At 48.0% G+C, this 17,442-nt stretch overlaps 1 protein-coding gene across 1 annotated transcript in view; it reads left to right on the top strand.

The window, feature by feature from the left end:
• Window positions 1-11,625: 11,625 nt before the first annotated feature.
• LOC108928313 (parathyroid hormone 2 receptor-like) overlaps window positions 11,626-17,442 on the top strand; it is a 29,057-nt gene continuing 23,240 nt past the window's right edge. The window contains exons 1-2 of the mRNA XM_029256922.1: window positions 11,626-11,691; window positions 15,985-16,084. Coding sequence (XP_029112755.1) covers window positions 11,626-11,691; window positions 15,985-16,084 — 166 coding nt within the window. The remainder of the gene's footprint in view (window positions 11,692-15,984; window positions 16,085-17,442) is intronic.

Below are 17,442 nucleotides of genomic sequence, written 5' to 3'. Positions count from 1 at the left end.
TGTTTGTTTGCATCGTTGTAATTCGCCAGGTGACAAGTGAAAGGGTTTTTATATAATCGCACACCAAATTGCATCTTCGCTCCGTTTAAATTTCCGTGAGGACGACTTGAGATGTTTGCTCGGTGTGTTTGAGGCCCGCGTGTATCGGGCCGCGGCGTTCGGGGAACCGCGCGGACGGAGGATGCGATCGCGCAAGCGCTCGGCGCGCTGGTTTTTGACCCATCGGTCATCCCTCGGGGCGGGAACGGAGGGTCGGTTGGAGGAGGCGGGGCGAGCGAACGAGAGGTTGAGTCCACCCGCCGACGGAACCCAGGCCGCGGGAAGCTGCCTGTCATCGTGCCAGAAGTTTCCTTGAGGCCGCTGGCATCTCATTGGCCTGTTTTGCTTAATGGTGTTAAGCGCGCACAATGGTGGTGTGCGGAAAGGAGCCCGGAGCGCGGGGGAAGCGTCGCGAATCCATCAAACGGAACTCGCTGGAGAGCTGGAGAGCGGGTGCCGCTTCTTTTCCGGCACTTTCCGAGCGCGGAGGGAGGAAGGCGGAGCAGGGAGCTCCGACTCTGGGTTTCGGGAGCTGCCGCGGCGTCATGAGACGCAACTGGAGCGAAAGCGAGTCCGATACGGCAGCTTCTGAAATCTGACAGATGTACGTCCTGCCGTCCGAACAGGAAGTCCGACAGCGTGAAACCGCAGCCTTTTCCGATTCGCACTAAAATGGGCAAATTAAGTGTTTTCAAAGTCAGTTTGTATTGAAGGAATTGGGGGGAAGTTTCCAGTTTTTTAAAACATTTCTACTGTTCTGCCCCATGTATGTTTTACTTTCGCTCGTTTTCGACGTATCTTTTATTCACGTTTGTTCGTCGGCGCGATGATCTTTCAGCCGTGTCTTTGGGACTCTGTAAATTACTGGCACGGCCCTGCGGCTCTCGACGCTGTAAACCTCAGCTGCCCTCGGGGAGTCCCTGCCGACAGGCCGACGGGGAACTCAACCAGAGGTGGCATGAAGCGGGAGAAAAACCGGACAGTAAGTAAAAAAACAAATACACACACACCACACACACACAGAGGAGGGATCACTCGCTAATAAGAAGCATCAGCAGCGTGCCCGGTGACAGACAGCAAATGCAACCTGCGGACATGATCCGACAACGTTCCGGAGAGGCCGCATCGGGTGAATTGCACCCCCTTCCCCGCTGCTGCTGACATGTAAATACTCAACAGTCCTTAAACAGTTTCTGCTGGGAGCCGGTTGAAGTGCGTTGGGGCACAGCGATCGCGGGGTGGTGCCGGCTGTGAAGGAGGGGGTGGTACGGGGGTGGTGGGGGGGGCGCAACGAGAGACACCCGCCGTGCTGAATATTTCACACCCCCTTGGCTCACGTGAAAGAGACTCCGGCTGGGAGCCCCAGCCGCATTCGTACCACGGCTCCCCCTTCGCAGATACGTTTTGCCGCATGATGAGAAAGATGCTGCGCTGGAGCGCGTGAGCTGCGGAATCAGAGCCCCCCCCCCGGCACACGCACACCACATCCCGTCAGAGAAAAAGTACACACGCACCAACGGCGAGACGGCAGATGAGGAGCTGAAAATGTGAAGGGTAACAATGTGAGCCCCCCTGCAAAACCAGCACCTGACAGGTTCCCCCCCTTTACCAAGGCCTCGCTGCTCAGGACGGATTGAACTTTTCTACATTTCATTATCTAGCTGGTGCTTTTCTCCAAAGTGACTTACACTGATTTACTCATTTATACAGTCATTTCTTACTGGAGCAATTCAGGGTAAGTACCTTGTTCAGAGGTACCACAGCAGGAGATCTCCTTCCCGGTACCAGAAACCCCTGAACCAGTTTGTCTATGGAGAGCAGAGACCGAGGCTCCCGGTTCCAGGTTCTCGTCCGCCGCGATCCAACTGCCAAAAGGCACACGGGCCGAGAGCCCGCAATGCCGGCTCAGATGAAACTCCATTTCCCTCAAGCGATGCCGGAATCGGCTGCCGCGAGCCGAACGCCTTCCTCGTCTTACCCCGTGCGGACCGTGTTTGGTCTGAATGAGGCTCTTAGAGAACCTCCGCTGTGGACGAGAGCCATCCGCCGCATCCAGCGACGTTCATATTTATTCATTCAGCTGATGCTTTTCTGCAAATGGACTTGCTGTGATCTATCTATTTGTGGAGTTGGGTATTTCTGAACAGTATTTACCCCGATCGAGGGCACTAGAGCAGAAAGTGGTTCAAACCTGCCACCTTCAGCTCCGAAAGCAGCAGCACTACCCGCTGTGCTACTTGCTTCACCTCCAAAACCGTTCCCAATGCAAAACGAGCACATGAGGGGTTCAAAATCGCTGAATTAGCTAGACAAAATCGGTGTTGGGAGACTCGGACAGGGGACTTTAACAGAGTGCGGGAAACCGCTCTACAGACAGCCTTACTCAGTCTGCCGACAGAATGAGGAGGACAGCACGAGTGGGCGTACGCCAGGAGATCTTCATTTCATCCCTCTGTCCCTGAACTGAGGATGCTGAACATCTTTTTGCTGTACGAGCCCAGTAATCACACACGCGGTATGACGACTGTATCTCTGAAACGTCACAGTCTGATGGAAAAGGCCCATAAACAGAGATTCCTGCCTGATAAAAAATTCATTTTCACTGTATTTTTGTTCATTTGAACTTACTCACAGATGCCTACACCCCCGCGGGAGGGCTGTGCTCCTCCACCCCGGACACTTTGTGGTCACAGGGGGTCCAAAACCGAAACCATTTCACTTCTCAGTTTTGTTTTCAATTTGGTGGAATCATCTCCCTCTGCCACTCACAGCTGCTGAATCGCTTTCAATATTCAAAAAGGGTCTCAAACCCATCTCTTTCAGACTCATTTCTGTTCTGATTGCCTGACAGCTCCATAAATTTGCACCATAACATTTATCAGAGCTGCCTTCATATTTCTTATCAGACTCACTTCTCTGGGCAGCCACCTGAGGGATGTGAACCCACAACATGGTGGTTTCAGACAGGACGCTGAGCTTCGATAGTCATGTGTCTGTGTCTGAAGCGCTTTCTCTGTTGTTGATGCACTTTTGTTCACTCTGACTTGTACGCTGTTTTGGAGAAAGGCGTGTGCCAAATAAAAAATGTAAATGTAAATGATCCTTCTGCAGAGACACAACCAGAAGGTTTTCGGCTTCACGCTCGATCATGTTCTGCCCATAACAGAAAAAGTTTTTACAGATCATAAGAGGAGATGCAACGCTGGAAACATCTGAAACTCAAACTTCATCAAAGACCCGGAGAACTGCCTTTGGCAATTATTCCCTTGAAGCAGAGGTCACAAAATTAATGCGGTTTTACAATTTAATTAATCTGCGTGTTACATTCATAACATAAATCCAAGTGTCATGTAAAAACCAGTATGGAAAATCAAAACCAAACACAAAGTACCGTACTGCAGGCGTTTGATCCCATTTTCTTTCAGGAAACACCTTTTGTGTGATTCAGGGATTCGAGGAGACGCACAATAAAAGTGAGATCACTTTTTATAATTTCTTTCTATGCTGACACACATGGAGGAATCCTAAGAACTGCCCAGATCAGATTTAAGCCCCTGGTTATGGCCTACAAAAGGCTTCAATAGAGCTGGTCCCAGCCATCTACAATACTTGATCATTCACCACATGCCAACCAGACCGCTACGCTCTTCCACGTCTGCCCGCTTGGTGGTCCCACGTACGAAAGTTAAAGCACGGAGGCTCTCGGTTCTGGCTCGACCTCCCCCTGTCACTCAGAACTGCTGCATCTCTGTCCATATTTAAAAATGGTCTGAAAACTCACCTTTTCCAGACTCAATTTGCCCATCATCTCTTAAGTTCATGTAAGGTGTAAATGTTCATGCACCATGACTTCAAGATGATGCCCAGATAAACCTTTACGCAGCGACTCCTGTAATGTAACGTAAATGTTTGTGTCTCTCAAAAAAATATTCCTAGGAAGGTGGTCACTAATCATAATCGTCAGATAAAGTTTTACGCAGCTACTCGTGTGATGAACGTTGGTTCATATGGTGGAAAGACACAAACTACCTGCACTTAAGAATCACACGTCTGCATCTAAGTGTCTCTTTCTACTAATGTAATGAACACATTGTATTTTCTATGAGATGTACGTCGCTTTGGAGAAAAGCGTCTGCTAAATGAATATATGGCAATGTAAAAACGCTGAGCTTTCCCAACTTTTTAACACCCATTAATGAAAACTACGAGCTTTCAAAATGTGGAAAGGACATCAAAGTCAAGGGAATGAGGGACTTTAAAAAAATTAACATAACTTTCATGAGCGTGTTCCTTTGAAGGTGCTGAGATGATCTGCGGCCTATTAGCTTTTGGTAATAATTGCGGCGCGGTGCGGCGCACGGCACCAGACCCCCATTCAAATGCAGTCAGGAAGCCGCGTCTGTTTGGTGTCGACGCTTTTTTGTTGCACTTCTGAGTGCCCCTCGACGCGTCTGATCCTTGTTCCTTATCTCACCGCCGCGAAATTCATTTTCGGCTCAAAAACATACACACGCACAACATATATCAACATGTTGGCTGCACAAAGATCCGACTGTTCAAACAATCCCTGTGTTGATTAATTTCTTTTTACTGCCATAATACGGTACTGAACTTGCTGAGCTAAATCCTTCAGGGTAACGTCCACTTGAAGAGCTGCGACGAAGATGTGGAGAAAATTCACTTAGCGGAAGCTACAAGGTCCTCGGATGTACTGTTATGTCCACAAGGACGAGGATTAGTGTTTCGGTAGAACTATATGGACGTTAGTGGAGAAGAAGGAGAGGAAAAACATAGACTCCGCGAATGATGGTGCTGGAGGAGACTTTTAAGAACACCATGGATGGGGCTGACAAATAAACAGATGGATGTTGGATTAGCTCAAACTAGAACTGTCCCTGGAAGCAGAAATGATGAGACTGAGGCTATCCTATTGTGGACACATCGGGAGAAGACTGGATTCTCTTGCGAACACAGTTACGGTTGGAAAATTTGGAGGGAAAGCAAGAGAAGGACGAGCAGCAACCTGACAGACGGACTCAATCGCAGGAACAGTGGACACAACCCTACCAACACTAAGGACATAAGAGGTGCACAGAACTTTCTGGAAGGACTCTATATATACGGTCAACAAGAGACGACATTGACTTGACAGCGCTTCGCAACAACACCAATGTATCCAGGCGGCCGTGCTGTAACTGTACACTTTTTATTTGTCCAAAAAATTGTGAAAGGTCCTCTTTATGGTGTCCTTATGGTTTCCACTGGAATAGTGACAGTTCTTGCTCTTGACATCAGGAGAAGACTGGATTCTCTTGTGAAGACAGTTACGGTTGGAAAATTTGGAGGGAAAGGAAGAGAAGGACGAGCAGCAACCCAACGGATGGACTCAATCACGAACAGTGGACACAACCCTACCAACACTAAGGACGGAAGAGGTGCACAGAACTTTCTGGAAGGACTCTATATATGTGGTCAACAAGAGAAGACATTCCCACTGGAATAGTGACAGTTTCTGCTCTGCTTCCTGGAAATAGAGGAAATGGACACCAGATAAAGTTGACAATCTTCTCCGTAGCAGGACCTATTTCCTATCCCTGCAGGGCGTCATTCTGTTTGACCAGGGAGCGGCGGCTGGGCTGTCGCAACTGCTGCGTCTCTTCCCAGCTGCACTTAAAAGCTCTGGATCTAAGCAGCCTGACAATGATTCTTAACCGCAAAGGGAGTCAACGAGTGTGAGCGTCAGTCACCCGAGGGCGAGGGGAGTGAGAGAGGGGTTTCGCTCTGTGATACAGGATGAAAATGAGTCCTTGCTCAAGTTCACAGGGCATCACAGGTAGAAGAACGTGATGGAGAAGATCTCACCTGTGAGATCCCTACGGTTGCACCTCCGCACGTACGACCACAGGGCTTGCCTTGGAAACACTGCAGAGAAGTGATCTAAAAAAGTACAAGTGATGAGTGGAGAACCGCTCTCCATCATCCCGGGAAACGATTAAGAATGTGTACCTTTCCGACACGCGGCAATACTTTCTGTAGCGTAATGAGCTCATTCAGATCCTGCCAATGTTGAGTCTTATTAAACCAGGAAAAAATAATAAGTTAAACGACGGCAGCTGAAACGAGGCTCGACTTTCCCACGCTTTTTATTCAGTGCAGAAAAGGGGAACATTTGCAGTGTTCGAACCCGGCCACTTTTCCCCTCTTTGTTACATTGCAGACTAATTTCAAAATGGTTTCAACTGATTCCGTTTTTGCCACAATGACTGAGTGAAAATAAATTTTACATATTTTGCAAATTCATTAAAAGCAAAAAACTTAAATCGCTGATTTATATAAGGCTTCAGACCTTTCGTTGTGACGCATCTTGTTTTTTTGAAAGTTGCTGAGATTTCGTTAGAATTTAGTCCTCCTGTGGCAAATTCACTTCACTAGATGTGGTTTATATTTATTCAGCACTTCTCTCCAAAGCAACTTACAATTATCTTACTCATTTATACAGCTGAGTAATGGTAGTGGAGCAGTTTAGGGTAAGTACCTTGCTCATGGGTTCTACAGCTGGAGGTCAAACCTGTGACCGTTGGATCCAAAGGCAGCAGCTATAACCCCTACACTACTCACTGTACCGTTTAGGAAGACACAACTGTCCATATAATGTACCACGATTCTCATGGCATTGCACAGTAAAAACAAAGCCACGAAATTCACAGAACTCTCCGTAGACCTCTGAGATTGCAATCATGTCGTGATTTGGAAAAAGGCATTTTAAAAAAAATTTACTTAATCATTTAATTGAATTTAAAACATAAAAGGTGTCAAGAAATGATCATTTCTATAAAATGTCACTTCCATTTCTCCGAACACATCTGGAAACTTCACTTTCTTTTACGTCAAAGGTTGTTTCCACATTAAAAAATCTTATTGAAGATATACAAAATAACACAAAAATCTGTATTAATATTTTTTCACACACCTTTATTCCTCCGATACAAAAAGGATGTATTAAAGGCATACAAATTTTATTGTCAGCTGAAGAAAGTATCTGTTACTAAACCGAATCGCACAGAATTTGTAACGGTTTCAACTTATGAATACAATTTAAAGGGTATCATTTAGTTATATTTACATATTTAGCATAAACGTTTAACCAAAGCAACTTCAAATGTTAAGCTACTTACAGTGGTTTTACCCGTTTGTGCACCAAGGTTAATTTTACTGGAGCCATTCAGGGCGACTACGTTGGCCAAGGGTACTGCGGCGGGGGGTGGGATTCAAACCCAGGTCTTTAGGGAGCATGGTAACAGCTCTCATCTTTATAGTTCCTCCTATCCAGTGTTTTCACAGGAAATACAGCACTTAACCATTAAAAGGTGTTAAAGGAATCTGCTCATTTGACAAACACACACCTTGAACTAAACCTGAACTGCAATTCAATTTTGCGAAAAGCGGCTGAAAATGACTACGCAATCATGTTATTTCCTCAAAATAAAAAGAAAAAAAAAAAAAAGCTTTCTGTTGAAAACACCAACTTTCTCAAGATAAAGAAATTGGAACGGTGTCGCGTGGAGATTACAAAAAGTGATCCCATTTATTTCTCGACGAATTCCTCCTTCTTTGACCTCTGCCAGGGCCGCTGCCGGTCTTCCGCTGCCATACAATGGAAAGTGCGGAAGGACGCGAAAACTCTGCCGTTTCGTTATTGAGAGGAGCCGCCTTTGTCTCACTCCACCCCTGTTTCTACCCTTCAAGGTCCAGAGAGGCTCCTAATCAGTTAACTTGGTGGAAAAAGCTTCTCTGGGTTGAGCTGTCAGCGAAGGATCTGCGAGCTGTGGTTTCTGACAGTACAAAGGGCCAAGGATGAGCAGCGTCCCGAAGCTGCTGCTGCCGCTAAGAAAGTGGAATGAAGTACGGCTGGTGTCCGAATACAATGGGCTCGTCCCGAAAAGGTGGGACTGTGATTTTGGTACCGAAGATTACCTCCAGCGACAGAAGGAGTCAACGGACAGATGAAATTTTCTGGAAAGTTTTTTGTGCTGAAAGTCCCTCACATAGAAAGACACTAAATTGCTCTGAAATTCCTTTGATTCATACTGTAAATGAATTATAAACACTGTCAGCATTTGTTTGCATTGTTTTTTTTTTCATTAAAATTACTTTATTGCTACGGTGGGTGCGGTGGCGCGGTGGCACGGTGGGTTGGACCGGGTCCTCCTCTCTGGTGGGTCTGGGGTTCGAGTCCCCCTTGGGGTACCTTGTGATGGACTGGCGTCCCATCCTGGGTGTGTCCCCTCCCCCTCAGGCCTTATGCCCTGTGTTGCCGGGTAGGCTCTGGTTCCCCGTGACCCTGTATGGGACGAGTGGTTCTGAAAATGTGTGTGTGTGTGTGTGTGTGTACTTTATTGCTGTCATTTTTTGACTCATAAGAATTAAATAATTGTTAAATAACCTTGGGGAAGCAGAGTGGCACAGCAGGTAGCACTGGTGCTTCACGGCTCCTGGGTGGTGGGTCTGGACATGAGTTTCAATCTGGTTCAGTCTGTATGGAGTGCTCTGGTTTCCTCCCATGGTAAAAAGACTTTCTTCCAGGTGGAGGGCTGACTCTAAATTGCACTGAGAGTGTGTGTATGTGAAAGAGGGTGTGTACATGTCTTGTGATGGAATGGCACCCCATCCAGGGTGTACCCTGTCTCACTCCCTATGCTTCTGGTTTGGGCTCTGAACCCCCATGACCCAGCATTGAAAAAGCAATTGTTAACAGCGGATGGACAGATAATCTATATTAAACCAGTCTGCTGGTATCTAGAAAACTGTTTTAATGAGTAAGTAAAGTTTATTTCCTCAGTAAGTACATATATTTGGAAATTTATCATACCCCTGTGGCAGTCTGGTGCCGTTCAATCAAGCTTAAGCAAACAGGGGCAAATAGGGTTAAACACGGTTAGACAATGTGCCTGGCAGTGGTGTTCAGGTGCACGTGTGTGTGCGTCCGTGTGTGTCTGAGTGCGTTTGTATGCATACGCGTGTTTACGGAAAAGAGTCCGGTGTACCGTGGAGCACAGTGTGCACACTGCTCTGTACCGCTGTACCGTGCACTTGCTGACTGGCACAGACGAATACACTGTTCCCTTCCTCTGTGACTGCAAAGGCTGTGATTAATGGCCCGTACGGTACATTAACTGCTCTTCCAGAACCAGGCGTCATTTTTTTCCGTCTTCATATTGAGTCATTATATTGTGGTATCAGACTTGAATAATTTATGGTTGCCTTCAAGTGCCGACAGGAGAGCGCGAACAGCTCGGCACATACCGAACAGTATGTTTCAGAATATTGAAAACAAATAAAGCAGGTGGACGTGGGTCTTTCGTGTTTCTCAGACTTTCGATGTGCTTGTGAGTCGCTCAACTTGTTGGGGAGGGTTAGGAAACACTGGATTATCATTTAAACTAGTTATGTACAGCACAGCTCCATTCATTCCAATACAGTGTTTCTATCAGACATCATGCGATTGACAGCCAGGCGCCGGCCTGAGTGGGCGGAATTAAGAACGTGCAGTATGCGTACTTATATACAGTATATATCGGTTGCCTCACCGTAGATCGCCTGCAACTGCAAGCACACAGGCCCACAAGTGCACACATACACACTTATCTATATACACACATATTGTCTTTGAATGTGATCTCTGATGCTGCAGGAAAGCAGTCAGTATTAAAGCAGGCCGTGTAGAAAATAAGCTTCTGCTAGTATTTATTTGCATGTTGCTGAGTACTACGGTAAGGCATCGCACTCTCTCGCTACTAGATCAAAGCTGCGATTTCCCTCCAAGATTGAGATGCTGTGAGGTTCTGCAAGATAAATCATCGTAAAGAAACAAAAGCAAATGCCCGCATTTCCGACACTCCTGGAGGGAATACCAGAACTTCAGAAAGTCAATACTTTTTGAAACATATTGCGTGTGTAAATATTGTTGCTTGTTGAAAACAATCATCTCCCACTTTTTGTGCTTCACATGTTACGCGCACACGGAAAAGGGGGTTAGAGACGGGCGACATGTGACTGAATCGCAATGACGATGGGTCCGTGACAGCACCATGCAAGAGAGGGAATAAAAGAAATTCAATTAAATTCAGGAACAAAGTGTGCATGTTATGCATTAAAGGTGAGAATTTGAAGTAGCAATTTTGCCAGAAGTCGAAAACCCAGGCAAAGAGCCAACATGACTCAGTTGATGTAATAATTACACCCAAATATTCACTGTGCAAATATTTCAGCATGAAATTCAGCAAATATTATGTGTTATTTGTTTGTCTGTATGAGGATGAGCAAACGCCAGATTGGATGCAACCCAAGGAGCAGAAATACCCAGATTATTATAGGAGGTCGGGGGGGGGGGATCATATGGCAGCGCGTGCTGGAGAACAGCACATCAGCCACGTGTCCCAGCGCCTGTGTGTCAGCAACTGGGGCACTGAATAAACACACACACACACACACACACACACACACGCACGCACTGAAACACACACAAAGCAAATGTTTCTTTGTATCAGTGCGCAGTGAAGCCCGATATTACAGACCATTTGCACACTTGTAAATATTGACTTTAGTGACGCGCGTGAGTAAACTGCGCTGCTGCAGCACCTGATTAATGAGACAAAGTGCATCTCTTGGCACAGATTTCCAAACAGCGATTATTTAAAACACCCAGTAAGCAAGGTTTGGAACCAACAGCCCACTGAGTGAGTGGTGCCCCAGGGAGGGGGAGGGAGATTTCAGCACCTCGGAGAGAGCAAGGGGATCCGAGCGGACGGGGGTCGTGGGTCGGGGGGCGGGGGTGTGCAGGACAAAGAGAGGTCAGCATCTCCATATCGTTTATTAGTAATCAGACTAACCTTCAAAAAGTCTCCCTATTGTCATGATATTAATAATCCGGCTCCTTGTCCACAGCGACTTACAATATCCGGGTTTGCACTTTAATCAAGGATTCGGGATTCGAACCGACAACCTTCGGACTGCAGTGCGACAGCTCTAATCAATAAGAGCCTGTTGGCTACAGAGTCATTTCATAGCGGCTTCAAAACTGGAAACTGCTGTGATTCGTGTGTTGGGGTCTTACAGTAAGGGGGGAGGGAGGAGGGTTACGGGATGTTTCGCGTGTGTGTGTGTGTGTGTGTGTGTGTGTGTTAAGCCGCAGCTCTCACTCAGGTTGTGCTCCAGCGGAAACTCCCTCGTGCGCAGGACAGGTGGCGTGTCGCGCGCGCGCGCGCTCCCGCGCGTGTTTTTTAGGGGAACGCGCCTCGCGGGGACCTTCTGCGCGCCGTGAACTTACTTTGTTCCGGGATTTTCCTGCGCTCTCGCGCTCCTCCTGGATCTTCACCGCTCGCCCCCGAACAACGGCGGCTCGGAGAAGAAGAGTGTGTTTTCCGTGGGAATTACTACGTGTGTGCGTGTAAAATCATCCCCGCTGGGTGACGAACAACTCTCTCCCCCCGACACACACATACACACGCCCGCGCGCGCGCGCTCCGGACGACATGATGATCGGCAGTGATTTCCTATAGGGGGGCTCATCGATACTCGCTAAGCGACATGAGGAGGTCGGCGCTGCTCAACTTTGCCGAGATGATCCTGTGCTGGACTTTCCTGGAGGGACAGGTGAGAACACAGCCGCGTCGCCCTTCATTCCCGCGCTTGTCATGCACCGATGCGTGTATGCGCGCGCGCGCGCGAGCGCGGGCGCTGTTTTAATTACAGTGACTTAAAAACAAAAGTGACGAAATGAACGCTTTTTACATTCTTTCAGATTCTGATCTTATTCCTGCCTCTGTGGACATTTGTATATGAATAATTGTGTCAAGTATACTGTATGTATGTTACTATATAGTATCATATACAGAATGTATCATTTGTGATATGTTTTAAATTAATAAGCGCACCTGGTGGGGGACCCCTCCCCCCAAAACCCATCTTAATCTCTCATGCAGATATAATTCCCCACCAATTTCTTATTACCAGTGTTTTTGGTCCCTCAGTACATGAGAAGTTGTTGAGATTTAAGCAACTGATTTTATTTCAGCAAGTTCATAAAGGGTTAATTAACAGGTTTCTTTGCTGATATAAACACATATTTGGGGGGCGGCAGAAGGGAAGTAGCATCTCTCTGTTTGACTCTTCATAGTTAGGTAATTAAACTCACTGACCGCAGACATGGACCTCCTGTCCTCCTCCTCAGTTACACATGAAACATGCAAGTCTGGCAATTGGGCTCCGTGTGTGTGTGTGTGTGTGTGTGTGTGTGTGTGTGTGTGTGTGTGTGTGTGTGTTTGATTCTCTCCGTTCCTGAACAGCCCCCCCCACACACACACGCACACACACACACACACACACACACACACACACAAACACAAACACACACCTTCTCATCCTTCTCGGTCATTACCGGGATCGAGAATTCCGCATTTTCCCCACCAATTACGTTCAGATGTGTCACGTGTGTCATCGTATGACGCGTTTCACTGCCATTTCAAGTTATTAGTGCTGAAAGGGGGTCTTTCATTCTCACCTCTTTGCCTCTTATAATGAGCAGGACAATTACGAGATGAAAAGATGTGCGAAGTGCGAGGTGGGAGGTGCGAGACACGAGGCGCCACAGCCCGGCTCGGTGGCGCAGTGTAAACAGGAGGCTGTGGTCCATGGCGTGGAATCGCAGTGCTGGTTCAACGCGGCAATGCTGCCCTGGTGCCACAAGAGGAAATCAGACAGTCGGATGTGTCAAAACACACTTTTGAGATGAGCGCTAGTTACAGTGTGAGGCCCCGTTCCCATGACGACCACCACGATATCCAGCTGGATGACCACCACAATGGTCACTTTGGTGTTCACCTTGGCACGGATGTGTTTGTACAACAAGCATGAAAACTATCACTCTCTCTCCCTCTCACACACACACACACACACTCGAAAGAGAACTGGATTCTCCTTTTCTTAGTGCCTTCATACAGTTTGTGTGGATTTTGCTACAGGTGAAGTGCTCATCAGTAGAGAGATGGAGCAAAGAGAACAGAACCCCTCCTGATCCGACACGGACTCGTGTAAATGGCAGGCGCCCAAAACGACAGATTGATGTTTTCCAGCCAACAAGCATTTGACACGCACACGGGTCAGTCAGAATCCTGCATGTGGAGCTCAGAGTCTGAACAAGAGTGGTGTATCGAGCGCACCGCTTCCAGAGGAGCGTAGGAGCAGTCTGAGGGACCGTCACGGTTCCAGCGGTTCACTTACACGTGTGAAACATCGAGGTGTAAAAACGGTGTGAGAAAGATGAGCAGCGAATGGCGATTTTTTTACACTTTGTGTCATTTCCAGCAGCAGGAAGTTTTTGCCAACTGAGGGATGACTGGGGGATGGCGGGGTGGAGGGGGGGTGAACCCCATCATTCTGCGACCTGATCGAACGCGTGGCACTACGGTCAGGACGTGGGCCGGGTGGCAATCGGCACCCCCGTGACACCCGCGGATATCAAAACGCTGGGCCACACGGGCATTCGCAGCACACGCACACGCACACACAGACAGCCGAACCGCAGCTCGAACCCAGGCCTGCGTGTGCCTCATTTTCCCGATGTCACATGTACCCTGTGATAACAAGCCCATCTCCTCCTGCAACAACCAGTCAGACAAATAGCGCTGTTAGCGATTCTAATACGCACTTATTTCCAGTTCTGACTCGACACGGTAAACAGTGTATTTCTCCTCTGCCTTTCAACAGGCACTGAAGTGAGTTTAATGAGCATCACCGGCAAATCCTGCATTTAGTCAAATAAAATTCTGGGTTTCTGTCTCCCTCGTGTCGTCTAGGAAGCGTTCTGTGTCTTGTACTCACATTCTTACCCACTTTCAGCGGGAAAACATTTCATTTTTATCCTCCCCAACTGTGCTTCTTTTCTTTTTTCTCTCTTTTAAATACACAGAAATGTATTTAGATCCTTCAACATGAGCAAGCTGTCAATTGTGTAATGGTTAAAGCCATCGCCTCGCCGTCAAACAAGTTGGGTTCAAATCCTCTTCCTGCTGTTGCACCCTAAACCAAGATGCTTACCTGAGTAGTGTAAAAGTTACCCTGTTTTATAAATGGGCAAATCATTCCAAACAGCTTCGTATGAAGCTGACAGTCCACTGTTTAGAGCTGCTGCCTTTAAACCCAAAGAGCTCAGGTTCAAGTCCCCCCTAAAGTTACAATTCCCTAGAGCAAGGTAGTTACCCTAAATCGCTCCAAGTAAAATTACCCAGACGGGTAAATAACTGCGAGTAGCTTAACGTCGTAAGTTGCTTTGGAGAAAAGTGTCCGCTAAATGAATAAACATAATGCATGCAAACTTAACGTCGTAAGGGAAGACAGCAGCTCGGTAATTAGTCCATAAATAGAATGCGGCAGTTATCGGGATGTCGCACACTAGATATTTCTCTCAGCATCTGCACATGTGTGCAAAAGAGCATAAAGGCTTTGGAGCAGCGCCGAAAGGCATTTTACCGTGCGATACCCTTTCATGTACCGCACGTAGGGCAGAAGGACAGAGGCCCCTCATTAAGTCCCATGTGCCATTTGTGTTTGTACTGCAGGTGACATCCAGTTCAGGTGATGCAAGGTCTCCTCCCTGATCTTCACCGCCGGAAAAAGTATTTTGTACAGAGACGAAGGTCGGCGGTGTGTGTCCGCACACGCGGCTCGGTAATAAAAAAGGACGCACGGGTCTCTGGGAAAACGTACATATTTACAGCCCCGAGGGCGGTTTGAAATGCACGGATGCTTTCAGTTTGCATTTATGAGCTCTTAACTCATTGCCTGCTGCAGAAGGTTAAAAGGACCGTAACAGACTGCCTTGCCCCTGTTTAGAAGAAGGTTATTTCACGACCTGTAATAATAATAATGAGTCTGTCGGCCGTGCTTGTCGGTGCGGAAGGGTTCGAAGACGAGCGCCGAGCTCCTTGGCTTGTGAGATACAGGGCATCTGCATTCGGGCGATGTGCGTTTTTTCCGCTGTGGGTGCGGTCAGGAGGTGCCGGAACGGACCGCATCCTAATGGAAGGGAATTTTAATGGCTTCGCACCCCGTGGCACGAGGAGAAAAGGTTGAGAACTTGCAGCAGAACAGGTGGCGGACGCTCGTCGGAGGAAGGGGAGAAAATTTCTCAAAGCGGAAGGGCCAGAGAGAAGCGGCGCTTGGTGCGACGGCGGTTGGGGCCTCACGCCGCGGAGGCGCCGCGGTGGCGCCGCGGAGCGGGTGGGGGGGCCCATCTCGCACACCGTGAATCGATTACGCGGCTCACTGGCGTGTGAGGAGCGCGCCGAGCAATTAGAGGCAACATGTCATGTATGCTGCGGAAGAGGGTAAAATCGTTGTTTTAGCGTCGCTTTTATTCCGGCAAAAAAAAAAAAACACACATTAATCACAGAAGCGTGTTATTAGTGCACAGCCGGCTTTCATCCGATTTTTGTGTCTCATGTGCTTCACCCGTGCGTTATCAGTTTTTGCTGGACTGATATGACAAAGTGTCTATAATGTAAAGCTCCTGTTAAGCCAATAGATAAATATATATTGAGAATGCATGGACAGAATCGTAGACTGGCCTTTGATCCAGGGTGCCCCTCCCCCACGCCCTGTGTTTCTGGGATAGACTCCAGACCTCCACGTCCCTGCACTGAACAAGCAGTTATTGATAATTTATGGATGCATAAAACTATTGTGTATTTCAATGAGCGGCTTCCTTCAAGGTTTTTTTATGTTCATTTGAATGATACCTAGTCATTATTCACCTGTCCAAGACAGGTAAATATCCAGATGCTGGTAGCACATGTTTGAAGTGGGAGGAGCCAACACAGCAGCATATGTGGGAAAGGAGGAGCTTCCAAAAGACATGCACTGATGTCAGCCAATCGCATTGCTTCGCAGGTGGCTTCAGATGGGGGGATCACAGCCCAGGAGCAGATGTACCTCCTATACAACGTCAAGCTCCAGTGTCACCAGAACGTCTCGCTGGGCAACCCCACAGGTGAGAGCGGCTCGCTTGGTGTACGCCGCTCACCAGTGCCGTAACTGGCGGGACCCTGGCGTTCAGACATCGCTGCCACAATGCGGAGACGTGGGGATCCCAACAGCGATGGACTGAATGGTTGGGCTCTCCTGATGTTTAGCAGGATAGGCTCAAGGCTTTTGTGGACACATTGCCCGCGAATCGCTCGCCAACCGTAGTGCTCCACACCCTCCGTCTTTTGTGGAGGAACTCCTTCATTATATTCTCTTCGGCAGAGGGGAACCATGTTCTGAGACACCCCTTCCTGACCCCATCTGCTTGTTAATGCTTCAGTGCCGCTCTGTGCTAATTAATCTCAGATGAAAACCAAGCGCGCTGCTTAGCGGGAATTGCTCCTTTGATTTGTAAAGTTACCACAGTTAAATTACCCACAGTCCAGCCGAAGGGCTGCGCCGGGTCAGTCGATCCCTGGACCCAGAGGAGCGATACGACATAACCTTCATTCTCTGCAGCTTTGTTCAGCGGACGTTCTCCCGGCGTAGCCGGACGGGCTGAAGCCGAAGCGAAAGGGGCCCGTGCGAGGAACAATTAATCGGTCCGAGGATGGCTCTAAGTGTCCCTGCAGGGAGCGACTTGCATTTTTAGAGAAACTCGGATCAGCAAATGATCCTTCACTTTTGTGCATCTTTGGTGTGACGAATTGACCGCTAAACAAGAGTAAATGGAAGTAAGAGGCAGAGCGCCGGCCTCTTTCTCCAGGGATGCAAAGATTTTCGTTCCCTTAATCAGGGCCGACACTGGGAGACGGAGGCATGCCGCCCAGGGCCCCGGGGGGGACATTTGACATGTCACAATACACTGATGTCTAGAATTCCATCCGGATGAGGAGCTCCCGTATAGCACGGCGTCTCCTCCTAATTAGAATCGCCCAAGGACAACACAGGCATCTCGGCTTTGGTCGTAAATTGACCGCTCATTGGAAAGTATGAGGCGCTGCCAGCATGTGCTGCTACTGTGGGCAGTTTTCTTTGTGGATAAAACTGTTCCTTCTTCTATGCCTGAAAACACTATATGGACCTGCATGCTTCTGCCGCCTGAGTAATAAGGCCCTTCAGAGTCGGTGGTGTACATGTCTGTGGTGGATTTCCACGTATAGAGCAATTGTGGGCCCGGCTGCGGGGGTAAGAACTGCTGCCACAGTGTCGGTTTAAATGTCATTCTGCTTCTTCTTCCTGTTCTGACATTTGCGTGGAATAAACACCAATATGTTAGGTGGCCAAATTAGCTCTGATGTCTAGACATACTGTACATCCTTTAAAAATAGCTGTCAGAGTGACTCCTTCTCAGCAACTCAAAGTTCAAAGTCACCCTTGTTT

The sequence above is a fragment of the Scleropages formosus genome, chromosome 12 (genome assembly GCF_900964775.1).
Source record: "Scleropages formosus chromosome 12, fSclFor1.1, whole genome shotgun sequence".
NCBI lineage: Eukaryota > Metazoa > Chordata > Actinopteri > Osteoglossiformes > Osteoglossidae > Scleropages > Scleropages formosus.
The sequence above is the reverse complement of the archived record's forward strand: the minus strand, read 5'-3'. Positions and strand labels throughout refer to the sequence as shown.